This window comes from Capra hircus, chromosome 2 (genome assembly GCF_001704415.2).
Source record: "Capra hircus breed San Clemente chromosome 2, ASM170441v1, whole genome shotgun sequence".
NCBI classification, from domain to species: Eukaryota; Metazoa; Chordata; class Mammalia; order Artiodactyla; family Bovidae; genus Capra; species Capra hircus.
Genome location: NC_030809.1, coordinates 23,697,365 through 23,715,640, shown reverse-complemented (window position 1 = coordinate 23,715,640; position 18,276 = coordinate 23,697,365). Strand labels below are relative to the sequence as shown.

Below are 18,276 nucleotides of genomic sequence, written 5' to 3'. Positions count from 1 at the left end.
AAGGTGATGGAATTCCAGCTGAGCTATTTCAAGTCCTAAAAGATGATGCTGTTGCACTCAATATGCCAGCAACTTTGGGAAACTCAGCAGTGGTCACAGGACTGTAAAAGGTCAGTCTTCATTCCAATCCCAAAGAAAAACAACGCCAAAGAATGCTCAAACTACCGCACAATTGCACTCATCTCACACGCCAGCAAAGTAATGCTCAAAATTCTCCAAGCTAGGCTTCAACAGTACATGAACCAAGAACCTCCAGATGTTCAAGCTGGATTTAGAAAAGGCAGAGAAACCAGAGAACAAATTTCCAACTTCTGCTGGATCATAGCAAAAGCAAGAGAATTCCAGAAAAACATCTACTTCTGCTTCACTGACAATGCTAAAGCTTTTCACTGTGTGGATCACAACAAACTGTGGAAAACTCTCAAAGAGGTGGGAATACCAGACCACCTTAACCGCCTCCTGAGAAATCTGTATGCAGGTCAAGAAGCCATAGTTAGAACTGGACATGGAACAATGGACTGGTTCTAAATTGGGAAAGGAGTATGACAAGGCTGTATACTGTCACCCTGTTTGTTTAACTTATATGCAGAGTACATTATGCGAAATGCCGGGCTGGATGAATCACAAGCTGGAATCAAGACTGCCAGGAAAAATATTAATATCTTCAGATATGCAGATGACACCACTCTTATGGCAGAAAGTGAAGAAGAACTCAAGAGCCTCTTGATGAAAGCAAAAGATAAGAGTGAAAAACCTGGCTTAAAATTCAACATTCAAAAAACTAAAAGATCATGGCATCCAATCCCCTCACTTCGTGGCAAATAGATAGAGACACAGTGGAAACAGTGACAGACTTTATTTTCCTGGGCTCCAAAATCACTGCAGATGGTGACTGTAGCCATGAAATTAAAAGATGCTTGCTCCTTGGAAGAAAAGCTATGACAAACCTAGACAGTATATTAAATAGCAGAGACATGACTTTGCCAATAAAGGTCCATCTAGTCAAAGCTATGGTTTTTCCAGTAGTCACATACGGATATGAGAGTTGGACTATAAAGAAAACTGAGCACTGAAGAACTGATGCTTTTGAACTGTGGTGTTGGAGAAGACTCTTGAGAGTCCCTTGGACTGCAAGGAGATCCAACCAGCCCATCCTAAAGGAGATCAGCCCTGAATATTCATTGGAAGGACTGATGCTGAAGTTGAAGCTACAATTCTTTGGTCACCTGATGCGAAGAGCTAACTCACTGGAAAAGACTCTGATGCTGGCAAAGACTGAAAGGAGTAGAAGGGGACCACAGAGGATGAGATGGTTGGATGGCATCACCGACTCAATGGACATGAGTTTGAGCAAACTCTGGGATATGGTGACGGACAGGGAAGCTGGGCATGCTGCAGTCCATGGGTCACACAAAGTCGGACACCACTGGACGACTGAACAACAATAAGAACAACTGCAGAAACGTGCTCTACTCTTAAAGTTCACAGTGGAGAACTCTAGTGGCACAGACAACACCTTCTGCCTTCTACTGTATTGGAGTCTAGAAAAGTTGTGGTCTGTTGAGTACATGCTGGCCACATCCTCCTGACAAAGATGCCAGCCAAGACGTCTGTTTTATACTTAGGGAAGCAGAAGCCAGGAGGGAGAAAGCCCTACAAATCAAACAAGCCATCAGCAGCACTGGCAGATTTTCTGACTCTTGTCTACTCATTCTGCCAGAAGGTAATGAAAATTCACATTTCAAGACAATACCAAAGTAAATAATTCAAAGTAAAGATGCTTCATACGGCAATTAATATGCAGAACAATTTTCTAAAGGGCATTCAGAAAACTCTACATTTTATCCTCCAAAGCAGTGACTCCTCAACAGTAAGAAAACAGGAAGCATTAAACTCCTTTTTTATCCAAATAAATGCAGAATGTGGAAAAGTCTAGGTTCAACCTCAAAACTCTCACTTGGTTAAAAAAAAAAAAAAAAACCAACTTCTGCACTAAACAGGAACAGTGATTCTAACAAAATTTCTCAGTACCTTAAGATCAACTATAGTATCCAATAAGATATTTACGTGCTTGGGGTGGTAAATTGCAAGAACAAGGCCAATTCTTATCCCTCCCCACTTGTGTGCGCTTTACAATGTGACTTTGCAGTTCTTCCCAACAAGAGGTGGAAACTATTTCTCCAACCTTGGAGATGGGCTGCCCTGTGACTTGCTTTGGCCCAAAGAACGTGGCTGCAGCAATGCAGTGCCGGCTCTGTACTGGGCCTGAGTAAAGGCTACATGAAGAAGAGGGGTTAACCCGCTAGAGGATGGACCACAAGGAAGAGAGCTCCAAGTGTCAGGTGACGCCATCCTCTACCAGTCTGTGGCCAGCAAGCCCCGTGAAAGAGACTGGCTGAAATAAGCAGGGCCAACATGTGTATAAGCAAGCCTGGCTGTGAGCAGGTGGACTGTCTAGGGGATTCAGAGGCTCATGAGCAATGATGACAGTTCTTGTTTTAAGCCTCTGAATTTCACGATGGCCTGCAACACAGCAATAGCTAACTGATACAATGCCGCCTGTTCCAAGTAGTACATCTTTAAGAATAATTAGGACTCTGACCTTAAAAATGGAAATAAAAATAGCATTTGGCATTGACCAAATGCCAAGAATTTCAGAGTATGGAAACGGCAATTCACTCCAGTGTTCTTGCCCGGAGAATCCCAGGGATGGCAGAGCCTGGTGGGCTGCCGTCTATGGGGTTACACAAAGTCAGACACGACTGAAGTGACTTAGCAGCAGCAGTAAACACATTAAGTCCACTTTTACTTTTAACTGAGCTCTAGGATCCTCACTTTGCTCAGATGCTAACTTGATTTCCAAGAAACTGAAGTTATGCAAAAGCACAAATGAACATATTACTCTTAATTAAATATTACTCAATATTTTTCATCCTATCAAGAACAATTCTATATGTTCCTTTACTAGAGTAGATACATAAAAACCAGACGAAAACCAACAGGTTTAAGAAAGAAGCACCTATTCCAGGGAGACGAATCTGTGACCTGCTCACAGATACTCCTGATGAGGAACAAAGGTTCCTTTGATCTTTTCTAGCCCCTTGGTTTCACTCTGTCAAAGAACTGATCAAAAGCGAGTTAAAAACATACTTTAGGAAATCACCAAGTTTATAAAATCTCATTTACGTATGCTATAACACAGTAGAGAAAAGACAGATTAAAGCATAATTTTCCTCCTGAAAAGCACTGGCTCTCAAACCCAGAGGCACCTTGTGCAAGTCACGATTAATACCGTTTTCAAACCTATCGCCCAATGAGAACATATATTTGGGTTCAGTACATATTATTTTCTGGTATGATTACTTTGAAAATCATGCCCATACTTTGATAAAGAGATTCAAATAGCACATAGGTGTTTCTATAAAATCCCAAGGCCAAATTCTACCTTGCCTGATACACCAGCATTTCTAAAACCAGCTCTTTCAAAACGCTCTCCAAAAAACACCCTAATCATCCCCAAATAGCTAAATTAAAGTAATTTCATCATCTTTAAATTGTAAACGGATATACAGGGCTTATTCATTGAATTGGCTTAAAAGAATACAGAATATAGCATGTGTTACAAATTAAGGCCCAAGCCTGATTTCTTTTAAACTTGGAAAAAATAGTAAGTTTGGGGAAATCTGATTTTCCAGTCACTCTTAGGATTGCTGATGCTATTTTATACCTTGGTAAATGACCAAAGGTCATTTGTGTTACCTATGTCAAAGGATGTGTTTTCCTAGTCTGACAGTATCTCCAGGGCTACGGATAAAAAAGCATAATTCTGATAGACCGAGCAATTTCTACTGATACAACACTAAGATGTTGGCCTAAAAGGGAAAGGAGGAAAGGATATGGTACAATGTTGTTTCAGTGGCTTCAGTTGTGTCTGACTCTTTTGTGACCCTACAGACTGTAGCCCACTAGGCTCCTCTGTCCACGGGATTTCCCAGGCAAGAATACTGGAATGGATTGCCATTTCCTCCTCCAAGGGATCTTCCCTACCCAGGGATCCAACTCACGTCTCCATTATTGTCAGCTGGGTTCCTTAACAATCAGCCACCAGGGAAGCCCTAATGGTACTATCTGCTTTTATCAAATAAACAGCAGTTTCCTTCCAGCCAAGCCTCTTGAACTCTGCCCTATTCATTACTATGGCAGAAAGCAGCCTTCCTCTTTGAATAACAAAGGGGGAAAACACTAGATTTTCACTGAATTAACTAAACTGAAAGGCAGGGAAACTAGCCTTTTTTGAATAAAGGAAAATCAGATTGGCTTAGAAAATTTAAATTTCCATCCCCTTCTACAGTCTAGGGAAGGAATCCTGTCCATGACGATGGGGACCCTCAGACTGTTGATTCTGTCACCGGCAGACTTTTACCCAGGGGCAAAGGACACGTGCACCTTCACCAGCCCCTAAATTAGAATAATGGCTCCACAAGCCGGGTGGCTGGGTCTTCCACCTGAGAAGCTGTTTTCTTTCTGTCTTGAGGAACCATTCCTGTTGCTATGTTTCCACTGTCAGCCTCAAAATTATCTTTTGTGACCTCTGTGCCACCCAGAAGGGTAAAAGCTATTTTACCCTGTGAACCCGTGTGAGGGTAAAAGCTATTACAACCTCTGACGAGGAGGAGGAGAGGATGGAGTCAGTCCAGGTAGGGTCCATGCAACAGTAACTTCCAAATTAAAACAAAACAAAACAAAACAAAAAAACGTTCCAAACTCTTCACAGCCTTGAAGTCTTGAAATACAAGGGCAAACGAACTTAAAAGAAAAACAGTTGGAGATAGTGAGGCTGTTTTGCAATTCTGGTCCATGCTTCTTCCAGATTTATTTACTGAGGATTTTCTCAAACTAACGTTTGAGCAACTTCCCTGGGGGTCCAGGGGTTAAGATTCTGAGCTCCCGATGCAGAGGGCCTGGGTTTGATCCCTGGTCAGGGAACTAGATGTCACATCCCACAACCAAGAGTTTGCATGCCGCAACTAAGGCCGGCACAGCCAAATAAATAAATATGGGAAAAAAATAAAACAAAACAAAAACCAAACTACCATTTGAGAGACCACTGACCTCCTGCTTTCCTTCTGGGAGTCTGGGATTTCGGCACGTGTGAGGCAGAGGCTGCCTTCAGGAACATCCCCCAGTGACAGCCTGGGTGGCCTGAGCCTCTAACCAGCTTGGAGGTAGCCAGTGTGAGTATTTCACACGTGCGGGATAGCTCCTGGCTGGGGGAGTGGGACATCTGAGAGTCTCTACAGGGCCAGGACTCCTGGAAGCTCAGGCCTGGTTTCCTCTGGACTTCACCCCACACCTTTCCCTTCATCGGTTTTGTTTCCTGTCCTCCCACTGAAATACATCATGGCCGTGAGGATGACCACACAATGGCAGTCCTCCTCGTGAATCAAGGAACCTGGCAGTGGTTAGGGGGCTCCCTTACCCAGCAAGCAGGGCAAGGACTTTTATAAGTGAAAACACGTGACTGAAATGACTTGTAAGCGACCAAATATGGAAATGCTGAAAAGGCATGACTCAAAGACAGTTATAAGGTCTGTAAGGGACCCCCAAAGTGCAAGTTCTCAGTTTATACACAAAACCAGAATGTTAACTGCTGTATTTTTGTTGTCTCGCAGTGCCTAAAAATAGACTCTTTCATTTGTGTTACAAAATAAAGTGAAGAAGTGAGAAGTCGGAAGCCTGGGCAGGAAAGCATCTATTGCTCTGAAACTATTCTATTCAGGCAGGAAAAATTTCACTTTATTTACACACACACACATATACCAGGAGCTTCCTATGTGGCTCAGTGGTAAAGAATACACCTGCAATGCAGGAGACTCCAGAGATGCGGCTTTGGTCCTTGGGTCAGGAAGATCCCCTGGAGGAGGAAATGGCAACCCACTGGAGGATTCTTGCCTAGAGAAACCCATGGACAGTGGAGCAGAGAGTCAGACACAAGTGAGCACGCACGCACATGTGTACTCAGAAGTCACAGTAAGCAAAGACATGCTTAGCTTCTGATGAGATTACAGCAATTAAGCGCAAAGTAAACGGGAATGAAAATAATAACAGCCAACACACATGAAGTGCCTTCTCTGTGCCAGGTACCATTCAAAGTGCTTTACATGTGAATTCATCTAATTCCCACAATTAGGAGGCTGGAGCTTTTATTATCTCCATTTTACAGATGACAAAACTACAACACTGGGAGACAAAAGTAACCTGCCCAAGGTCACATGGCTAGGATTCAAACTCAGATATTCAAGATTCAGAATCTGTTATAAACTATGCTATAAAAGAAAATGATCTTAACAATGAAAACCCACTCCTAAGGACACAGCAATAGATGCTTTCCTACAGCCTTCCGACATCTCACTTCTTCACTTATTTTGTAACACAAATAAAAGTCTATTTTTAGGCACTGCAAGACAACAAAAATACAGCAGTTAACATTCTGGTTTTCTGTATAAACTGAAAACTTCCAGCTACACCAGGTTTCCTCCCAAGGATAACACTTAAAAATCAAGTTGCTTGTTTATTTATCATTGTTTCTGTGAAACAGCTACTAAATATACAGCTTTCCTTCAAACCGTCTTAATATGCTTGGAAATATCTAAAAGAAAACAAAAAAATAAACAGCTAATGTTTACTAGGGGGGAAATGTTTATTGGGGGGGAGGAAAAAAAGAAAATGCTACCAAAAATATTTTAAAAGTTAGTCTTCTGTGATCTCTATTGCTTACCAGCTTAAGTGCAACATCCTAAAATATCTGAAAATATACGCAATCTCTCTTTGTTTGACTTAGGCCAGACAAAACAATTTCTTGCAGAAATCAACCTTGACCTTTAGGCTCCTGAAACAGTAGTATCAGCAGGCATCTCTCCAAACTCTATTTTTCAAAATCGAAGATAGCTAGCCCATAGCCTTAACTTACTAGTAAGACTTTTAGTAAGATTTTACCTTTAAAAAAATGCTATCTATCCTTTTCAACCAATTGTCTAAATTTTTGGTGCAACTCAAAGAAGTTCAGAAAGCAAACGTGTCCAGGGAATCATTTCCTGTTGCCTCACAACATTTCAGTTCTGTCCTGAAAGTACAGTCTCGTTTTCTGATTCTCCGACCAGGAAAATGACTGCTGCAGTTAAATTCTGAAATGTAACACTGAGGTTATTACTTTTATTTTTACAGTTTCCTGACTAGAAAGACAGTCATACTCCACTGACTCAAGAATATCTTTTTTTTTTTACTTTACCAGTGTATCGTTTTTCTACGCTGCATGCTCAGATATTCTAGTTCCAACGTGCAACTGAAAACTAAAATTTAAAAATACTAAGGTTTCATGAAGAATGAAGCTTAAACAAAGGAATTTGTGTGTGTGTGCTTAGTCATTCAGATGTGTCCAACTCGTTCCACCCCATGGACTGTAGCTCACCAAGCTCCTCTGTCCATGGGATTTCCCAGGCAATAATACTGGAGTGGGCTGCCATTTTCTCCTCAGGGGATCTTCCTGACCCAGGGATTGAACCCACATGTCCTGCATTGGCAGGCAGATTCTTTTATCACTGAGCCACCTGGGAAGCCCCAACAAAATACAAGTGAATGCATCTGAAAGAGCAGCACCATTCTCTGTTAACCCTTCAGGGCACAGTAATCCCTGAAGGTTTCTGATCAGACCCCTAAACTTGCTGCCCAAACCATTAGCAGTGACTCCAGGTCCCATGGAATTAAGCTGAATCCTCCATATTAGTTTATTACTCCTTGGGGGAATTCTCTGTACTTAGCACTGCCAGATATAGTTCAGTTTTACTAGGAAAAAGATGGGTATATGTAAATGGCTCCAGGCAAATACATCCCATAAACTGACAAAAAAAAAAAAAAAAAAAAGAGGACAAGGTATAAACAGTATTCTTTCCCAGTGCCTCTCCACAGACAAGCACGATGAATAATTCTCTTTTGCGTAAAACAATGGCCCTCCAAGTGTGACCAGCAGCATCAGCATGGACATCACTGGGAACTTGACAGAAAGGCAAACTCTGGGGCCCAGCCCCAGACTTACTGAACCAGGATCTTTGTGCTTTATCAAGATCCCTCTCCATGTGACCCTAATGCACATGCAAGCTCTGAGAACCACTATCTAGGTAAATGAGACAAACAAGTACATTAAGCCTAGACGAGGGTTTCTCCAACTCGGCATTAATGACATTTGGAGCTGGACAATCCTTTTCATGAGGGACTGCCCTGTGTGTTACAGGATGTGCAACATCCTCTACCCACTAGATTCCAGGAGCACCCTCCCCCAGGGTGCGGGGGGGAGGGCAAAGGGCAGAATCCCAGCATTTTATACTTGTTGCCGGGGTCGTCAACCACTGACACTGCCTCAACTCAGGTTCTCCAAACGTGTAGGACTAGGTGCACGGCAGAAAGAACTAGGGCCTCAGAGTCAGACCTGGGTTCAAATCTCATTCCCATCATTTACTGGCAATGTGACCCTGGGAATTAATAGTTACTTCAGTGCCCCTCACACCTCAGTTTTCTAAATGGCCAAATGCCCATTACAATAAGACACCTACACTACGTGTTCCATAAAACTCCCAGTTGGACCCACAATAAAATGCATTGATCTCTCTGCAGTAAAACAAATGAATATTCATGCCACATGGGATAAATAAATATTACAAGCACTCTCATCTATGGAGGTCAAGTTTCAGCACCAATGAGTTTTCAGGCCTAACTCACAAAAACAAACAAAAACACCTCTGACTTTTACAATACCTTGAATTTTGGAACTGTCGATAAGAGAAAGTGATTGAAACCATCTCACGGGGAGATGTGAGGACTGGATACAGTCACATACACTGGTCCAATTCTCTACTGAAAGAGGGAGGGGACTTTTAAAAGGTTAACTATTGCTATTTTCAAAGTACAAATTCTGGGGGACTTCCCTGGTGGTCCAGTGGCTAAGACGCCACACTCCCAATACAGTGGGCCTGGGGTGGATCCCCGGTCAGGGAGCTAGATCCCACATGCCACAACTAAAAAGAACTCACATGCTACAGGGGCTTTCCAGGTGGTGCAGTGGTAAAGAATCCGCCTGCCTAAGCAGGAGAAGCAAGAGAGGCAGGTTAGATCCCTAGGTCGGGAAGATTCCTTGGAGGAGAAAATGGCAACCCACTCCAATGTTCTTACCTGGACAATCCCAGGGACAAAGGGGCCAGGCAGCTACAGTCCATGGGGTCACAAAGGGTCGGACATGGCAGAATGACCAAGCACACACACGATGCAACTAAGACCCCCTAGTGCCAAGTAAATGCATAAATATTTTGAAATAAAGAAAGATTTCAAGTACACATTCTGACGGTATCATTTGCTTGCTTTAAACTCTTTGATGGTCTCCCACTGCTCGCAAACTGAAGTCCAAATCTTAACAGTGGCACACAAGGAAGATCCTTTTATAACTGGACACTGGGCCTTCCAGCTCTCAGTACACTTTCTGCTCTGGGCATCTAGAAATAACCATGGTTCTGTACCGCCTGCGATTCCCTCTGCCTGGACCAGGGTCACAGAGATCACTCCTTCCACTAGTGATATCTCTTCCAGGAGGCTTTTCTTGAAACCCACCGGTCACCCAAGGACCCTCTGTCCCCTGTATCTCCCCAGCACCCAGGGAGTGGAGAGCACAGGGCCATCTCTTCAACACACCATCCAGCCCTTTGGGAACATCAATTTCAGCGTCCGTGTTTTCTACCCACAGATCTAAGACAGGCCTGGCACACAGTAAGTGCCCAATAAATGCTTGTTTGATGATAAACGGTGGTCAGTGTTCTATTTCCTGGCTGGTTCTATCAGGTCGGGCGGGGGCCATAAAATCATGAATCAGAAGTTATATAAGGGCAAGTGCTGTGACTTTTGCTCCTTGTTCTGTCTAGGGCCTGGCACTCAATAAGGAGATTATTTCTAAATCTATAAATGAGTGAATAAACAAACGATTGAAGAATATGACACAGACTTATGACAATGTGAAAACAAACCACCATATCCAACAACAAAAAAACCTCATAGCCATATGCTTCCATAAATCTCATAAAGTGTAGAACCTGCTTCAACGAGTGTCGTGCCTCCCAGAAAGTTCCATGGGCCTGAAACACAAATTAGAAACCCAAGGCCCCAACCCCCTACCTGATACAGTCCTCTGCCAGGACCCTGCTGTGCCCCCATGAAAGTGTCTCCCGGAACACTTCAGTCCCAGAGCAGCTAAGTAATCACTTTCCATAAAACACTGATCAACACTGCTCCTGGCCAGTAATCGCAAATACTCAGCAACTTACCCAACACACATGAGTCATGACTAAAATATTTTACTGAACAAAGACAGCTAACTTTTATAAACTGATGTCTCCATCTATGTTCATATCATGCAAATATCATTATTCAGTCTTTCGCCTTTTTTTTTTTAAACAGTTCCCTCTTCTCCCTGAGAAGGACATGAGACTTAGCAACTGAACAAGAACAATTTCTCCCCGTGGCTCAGGCACCCCGCTGTCTCCCACTCCTTCCTGGTGACACACCCACATCCAGGTTTAACCAATCACTCTCCACCTCGTTGGCGGTCAGTTACTCTAAATCGCTTTCTCACAACAAACTCACTCAAAAGCAAAACACAAAGGTCAAATACGCGCTGGGGGTTTCGGGTTTCCTCTTCTCAATGGTAACAGGCCCTCAAAACTACCGACTTCAAAAACTAGACGACAAAAGGCTGTACTGTGCCTCCCACTTTAACAAAACAGCAGAACCTTCCTTCTTCCAGACTTTCCACTTTCGCAATACCACCGTTTAAGAACACTCACTGCAGCAAGGAAACACAGTTTCTCTCAAAAACATCACTCTTTTCCTCCAAATTCCCACAGTAGAGCCACTAACCTTTGAAACGTTTAAGGGTTTACAAAACGCTAAAGTTACAACACAAATAATCTTTCTCCCAACCAATCACAAAACCCTGGAAAGACCAGAGAGCTGGACTGGGGAATCTAGGGGTGCATTTCTGGCGTCACCAGTATCTCTGTGCCTTTCTTTCCACGAACCTCAGTTTCCTCTTGGGGCGAATGAGAAAATCGCATCTGATCAGTGTTTCCCAAAGTATGATGGGCAAGACGCCCTGTTAACAAGACAAGAGCTGACTTTAGGTGCACAGAGATGAACGTTTTAGACATCAATTTTTTATGGCAAGGGATAACTGGTTTTCCATTAACAGTGGAAATATCAAATTTCTTTAAAGATAAAAGTATTTTTATTATTCTTAGTCTTTTCTTAAGTGAGTCACTTTTAGGGAAAAACAAACAAACATTGTTTTGTAAATAACAATTCAGATGGTTCTAACAGCTGTGGAAAAGTAACTGATCTGGAGACGCGGTGAGCGCCAAAGAGAGGTGTAAACCCCAGCGTAGGGCAGAAGAGTGCTGAAGCCCCGGGAGGTTTGTCGAAAGAAAGGGTTCCCTGGCACCCGGTCCCGCGGGAACCGGAGGCCAGTCCTGGTTCCCAGAGAAGGCGGCTTGGAACGGACCGCGGAGAGGACGGTTCCAGCTCTGGGCAAAGGAGAGTTGAGGGGGGCGGGGGTCCCGGGCTCGAAGAGCATACCGTGGGGGGGGTCTCGGACCGGAGGGGCGCGGCGGGGATGAGGGTCTCGGGCTGGGGGAGCGCAGTGGCCGGGGGTTGGGACAGGTGAGGTGCGAAGCACGTACTGGGGTCTGGGACCAGAGAGGCGCGGCGGCGGGTCGAGACTGGAGGACCCCACAGGCGGGAACTCGAGGGAGGGGATCCCGGCGACCAAGACGGGCTGGCAGGGGACGACGGGCCGCGGGACCCGGGAACCGTGGACGCCCCCACGCGGAGAGAGCCAAGGCTGGCGACCCCCACGGCCCCCACACCCGGGCGCCGGTGGAATCCGGGCCGCCCTCGTCGCGCCTCGGCCCCGCCGCGCACCAGCCGCCGGCACTACCTGTCCTCGCTGGCCGTGATCACTCCGTCCTCCTTGGGGATAAGCAGTGCGGCCGTGACGGCGTCCTGGTGCCCCTCGATCTTGCTCAGCAGCACCGGGCGGCTGCTCTGCGGCCTGGAGTGAATCTCGGCCGCCATGTTCGAGCGGCGGCGGCGGTCTCCGCGACGGTCGGCCCATCAGCTGACTGCGGGCGGGCGGGGACCAGTTGGGTTTCGCTCCGGCTCCTTAGGCCGCGTGGGTGCCGCGCCGCCGTAAGCTCTCGAGTGCTTCCGCCGCTTACCGTATTGGCTGAGGAAGCCGCGCAGCTAAAAAATTACGTAGCCAGGAGAGGCCTGTAAAGGGTTCGCCTGAGAAGTGGGAGAGGTTACGAAGTTCGAAAAGGAAACTCATGGATCCAGGAATGGATTGAGCAGTTGGCGGTGAAGAGGAATTGTCCCTCAAACTAGAACCTATCGAAAATAATAATACTATACTGTATTCATTCTAAGAAGCCTTTGTTTGGACCACACCTCCATTCCAGACATGTTAAAGTGCGAAAAATAAGAATGCAATTTAGAATCTTTGAAAGGCATTCATTGAGTGGCGACTATATACCAAGCACAATCCTAAAATCTTTTTTGGGTTCAGTCAGTTCAGTCGCTTAGTCGTGTACGACTCTTTGCGACCCCATGGACTGCAACACGCCAGCCTTCCCTGTCCATCACCAACTCCCGAAGATTGCTCAAACTCATGTATCCAGTCGGTGATGCCATCCAACCATCTCATCCTTTGTCGTCCCCTTCTCCTCCTGCCTTCAATCTTTCTCAACATCAGAGTCTTTTCCAACGCAGCAGCTCTTCGCATCAGGTGGCCAAAGTATTGGAGCTTCAGCTTCAGCATCAGTCTTTCCAATGAATATTCATGATTGATTTCCTTTAGGATTGACTGGTTTGATCTTGCAGTTCAAGGGACTCTCAAGAGTCTCCTCCAACACCACAGTTTAAAAGCATTAATTCTTTGGCCTCAGCTTTCTTTATAGTCCAACTCTCACATCCATACATGACTACTGGAAAAACCATAGCTTTTTTACATGGGTTATCTTCATCCAGATAACAATTTAAGAGGTGAAGAGGTAAGTGCTCTCGCAGTCTCACTTTGGAAAAGAGAAAACTGAACCATGGAGAAGTTGAATCACTTGTTTAAGGTCACAAAGCTATGAAAAAAAAAAAAGCAGCCCTTGACTTCTAGGAGTTGGCCTGGCACTGTCAGCCAGACTTGGGTGTTGCTAGGAGCTGGCTGGGTGCTCACAGCTAGTATCTGTGGAGCATAAATATTGCTCAACCAAATTTGGATCCGTTAGCCCCATGCACAGCAAAGCTACTGACACCACACTGCAGTGAAGGAAAGTCAGCATTTATTTGCAGGGTGGCTTCCCTGATGGCCCAAACAGTGAAGAATCTACCTGCAACACAGGAGACCCAGGTTTGATCTCTGGGTAGGGAAGATTCCCCTGGAAAAGGGAATGGCTACCCACTCCAGTATTCTTGTCTGGAGAATTCCATGGACAGAGGAGCCTGGTAGGCTACAGTATGTGGGGGTCACAAAAGAAAAACAAAAAACATGACTAAGCAGCTGCATAAGAGAAGCAAGGAGAACAGGCAGCTCATGCTCAAAAGAGCCAATTCTTAGAATGGCTTTCAGGGAAGGTTTTAAAGGCAACATTTGGGGTAAGGGTTGCGACTCATGACTTTCTTCTGGTTGCGTGGTGGTGATTGGCTATGTTTAGAAATTTTAATCATCAACCTTCTGGTTCTCACTTGTCTAGGGTACATGTACTTTGGTACTGTAGTCACCATTCTCCACCTGGGTGGCGGGGGTCTTAGTTTCTGCAAAACAACTCAAAGATATGCATCAGATTGCTAGATTCTCCCTTGAGGAGAAATAAGGACCGTTATCACTGAACTATCATTTAAGCTATTGTTACTTTTCTTGCTGACTGCTTTTCCTTTGTTTCTGTGTTCCCTCACTCCCCTAATTAGTAACTACTTTTTGGAACTCAGGAAAGGTCAGTGACTCCAGCCTTTTTCTATAAACAAAAAACTGTGGTCCCCCGTTTTCTTTAATACTCCTCTTTCCAACTATATTAGTAGATCATTTATTAGAGTATTTCTCTCAATTAATGAAATACTGCAAAAATAACAGTTCCTTGTGCTTTCAATTTATTTGAATGATAGTCCATGAATTTTCAGTATTTCACATGCAGTGTAACACAAAGCCCAATCATAATCCCCTCTCACCTCTTCTGGAGAACTTGCTTCACCCAGAAATACATCAGCTTGTTTTGCCGTATGTGTCATATCCCTCTTTCCTTCTCTCCCTCCCCACCAGTTCAGTCCAGTCGCTCAGTTGTGTCCGAGCCTTTGTGACCCCATGAATCGCAGCACGCCAGGCCTCCCTGTCCAGCACCAACTCCCGGAGTTCACTCAGACTCACGTCCATCGAGTCAGTGATGCCATCCAGCCATCTCATCCTCTGTCGTCCCCTTCTCCTCCTGCCCCCAATCCCTCCCAGCATCAGAGTCTTTTCCAATGAGTCAACTCTTTGCATGAGGTAGCCAAAGTACTGGAATTTCAGCCTTAGCATCATTCCTTCCAAAGAAATCCCAGGGCTGATCTCCTTCAGAATGGACTGGTTGGATCTCCTTGCAGTCCAAGGGACTCTCAAGAGTCTTCTCCAACACCACAGTTCAAAAGCATCAATTCTTCGGTGCTCAGCTTTCTTCACTGTCCAACTCTCACATCCATACATGACGCTTTTACAAACGGGAATGAACCATTCAGATTCTTCTTCTTGATAGGTTAAGCTAAGAGCTCTGAACTGAGTTGTATGACCTGTCAAAGAAAAATGAGAGCTGGACAGTAGTTAATACATTCTATTTAGGACCTATTTAGGAACTATTTAGGAACTATTTAGAACTGGGCTCAGTTTCCAATACAGCATGGACAAGTGGTGATTTTTGAACTATGGTGTTGGATAAGACTCTTGAGGGTCCCTTGGACTGCAAAGAGTTCAAACCAGTCAATCCTAAAGGAAATCAGTCCTGAATATACGTTGGAAGGACTGCTGCTGAAGCTCCAATACTTTGGCCACCTGATGCGAAGAACTGACTCTTTGGAAAAGACCCTGATGCTGGGAAAGGTTGAAGGCAGGAAGAGAAGAGAACAGAAGCTGAGATACTTGGATGGCATCACCAACGCAATGGACATGACTTTGAGCAAGCTCCAGGCATTGGTGATGGACAGGGAAACCTGCCCTGCCGCAGTCCATGGGGTCGCAAAGAGTTGGATATAACTGAGAGACTGAACTGAACTAAAGTGGGGATTTAAAACCAAGGAGAAGGTAGAGGTCAGTGGCTAGAAAAGTACTAGGAGGAAACATTAGGGGTACTAAGCGATTCTGCCTAAACTAAGTTGACAAAATTCTTACAAAAGGCAGGCAAGCATGATCAGACATAACTGGAGGATAGTAAGGTTTATGAATTTGATAAGATATCAAGGATTGTCAGACATTGGGTTGGAGGAGCCTCTCTAAACTGACTTAACTTTATTGCTAAAACTGTGATGCAGGCCTGTCAATGGGGCCGACTGGAGTCTGAGGTGGAAGCCTTGTTGAGAAGAGGGCTTAGAGAAGCCAGACTGAAGTTTGGTCAAGGAGAATCTTTGCCAGACCCTAAAACTAGAGATTCTTGAGATAAGTCATAGCATGCTTTGGGATGGTTTTGGTCATCACCTCCTGTACATTGTTATGAACCAGTTTTCAGGGAGGTGAATGTAGGTGAGATGTGTCCAGGAAGAAAGGAAAGAAGAAGATTGATTATAGTAGAGGCTGACTACAATAACCTAGGAGAGGGGTAGGCTAGCCATCAGGTAGCTCCTATGGAAATAAACTGAAAGAAGACTTGCCACCTGGACAAAAGAGGGTATTTGTGGAAATAGGAACAACTGAAGACATAGCAGTCCAACCTGGGTGACTACGGGGGATGCCATTAACAAGTAGAGAGATCACAGAAAGAGGTGCTCTTTCAATATCTACATGTTTTGCGGGAAGTTCAAAACTTGAGGATTCAGACAGTCTTCTTTCATGACTTAATATTAAGTTTAAAAAATAAATTAACAGTTTGGTAAGAAAGCAATATTCATTGGAAGGACTGATGCTGAAACTGAAGCTTCAATACTTTGGCCACCTTATGTGAAGAACCGACTCATTGAAAAAGACCCTGATGCTGGGAAAGATCAAAGGCAGGAGGAGAAGGGGACAACAGAGGATGAGATGGTTGGATGGCATTTCTTACTCGATGGACATGATTTTAGCAAATTCCAGGAGATGGTGAAGGACTGGGAAGCCTGATGTGCTGCAGTCCATAAGGGGGCAAAGAGTTGGATCCGATTGAGTGACTGAACAACAAAGAAAGTGATATGATGATATTGTTAAAGAGTGAAAGATAAAGAAAAAAAATGACATAAATCCACTGTTCCCATTTTGACCTATTTTTCCCATCCTCCTCCCCCTTTTGCTGTAAAACAGTTTGTACTTAGATTGTTTTTAAATAAAAATGTTTATTTTGGATTCAATAATCTCTTAGTCTAGGGCTCCTAAAAGGAAGGATTCTGGAGACATGCCAGGTAAATATTTGTCCATAAACAGCTGCTAGATTCATGGTCTTGAACTCTTTAAGACTACGCCTTGATAAGAAGTATTTTCTTTTTGAGAATTTAAGTGTTTTCTTTAAACATGAAACAGCTTGTCTTACTTTAATTAGGACAGAAGGAACAAGAGCAACTGACAAGATGAAGCAACTTCTTCCAGAAATTTATGGATCCCAAAGCCCATGAAGCTCTGTACACCCAAGAGTAATTAATGCCCAAGTAGGAAAAAAAGGTCAAATTACCAGAGATCAAAGTGCCAACATCTGTTGGATCATTGAAAAAGCAAGAGAATTCCAGAAAAACATCTACTTCCGCTTCACTGATAACGCTAAAGCCTTTGACTGTGTGGATCACAAAAACTTTGGAAATTCTTAAAGAGATGGGAATACCAGACCACCTGACTTGCCTCCTGAGAAATCTGTACGCACGTCAACAAGCAACAGTTAGAACTGGACATGGAACAACGGTCTGGTTCCAAATTGGGAAATGAGGGCATCAAGCTGGATATTGTCACCCTGCTTATTTAACTTCCACGGAGAGTACATCATTTGAAATGCCAAGCTGGATGAAGCACAAGCTAGAATCAAGATTGCTGGAAGAAATATCAATAACCTCAGATACGCAGATGACACCACCCTAATGCCAGGAAGCGAAGAGGAACTAAAGAGCCTCTTGATGAAACTGAAAAAGGAGAGCAAAAAAACCACTTAAAACTCAACATTCCAGCTTGCGTCAGCACATATGCTAAAACTGGAACGATACAGAGGTTAGCAAGGCCCCTGCACAAGGATGATACTCAAATTCGTGAAGCATTCCATATTTAAAAAAAACAAAAACAAAAGCAAAAAACCTCAACATTAAACAAACAGATCATGGCATCCTGTCCCATCACTTCATGGCAAACAGATGGGGAAAAAATGAAAACAGTGGCAGATTTTCTTTTTCTTGGGCTCCAAAATCACCGTGGATAGTGACTACACCCATTAAATGAAAAGATGCTTTCTCCTTGGAAGAAAAGCTATGACCAACTAGACAACATATTAAAAAGCAGAGACGTTAATTTGCCGACAAAGGTCCGTCTAGTCAAAGCTAGTTTTTTCAGTAGTCATGTATGGATGTGAGAGTTGGACCAGAAAGAAGACTGAACGTTGAAGAATTGATGCTTTTGAACTGTGGTGTTGGAAGAGTCTTGAGAGTCCCTTGGACAGCAAAGAGATTCAACTAGTCAATCCTGCAAAAAAAAATCAACCCTGAATATTCACTGGAACTACTGATGCTGAAACTGAAGCTCCAATACTTTGGCCACCTGATGCAAAGAACTGACTCATTGGAAAAGACCCTGATGCTGGGAAAGATTGAAGGCAGGAGAAGAGGACGACAGAGGATGAGATGGTTGGATGGCAAAGAGCCAGACACCACTGAGCCACTGGACTTAACTGAAGGAAATAAACAAAACAAAAACCAACGTTTGCGCATGCCCACTAAAACACCCCTACTGGCCCCTACCCACCGGGCGCTGGCTCAGCCCCCGCCTCTCCAGGTTTCCGGGGGAACTGTGTTACT

General features: G+C 44.2%; 1 protein-coding gene across 1 annotated transcript in view; it reads right to left on the bottom strand.

Moving 5' to 3' along the window:
• The window catches only part of WDFY1 (WD repeat and FYVE domain containing 1), a 55,826-nt gene extending 43,610 nt beyond the window's left edge, over positions 1-12,216 (bottom strand). The window contains exon 1 of the mRNA XM_018058905.1: positions 12,029-12,216. Coding sequence (XP_017914394.1) covers positions 12,029-12,165 — 137 coding nt within the window. The 5' untranslated portion in view covers positions 12,166-12,216. The remainder of the gene's footprint in view (positions 1-12,028) is intronic.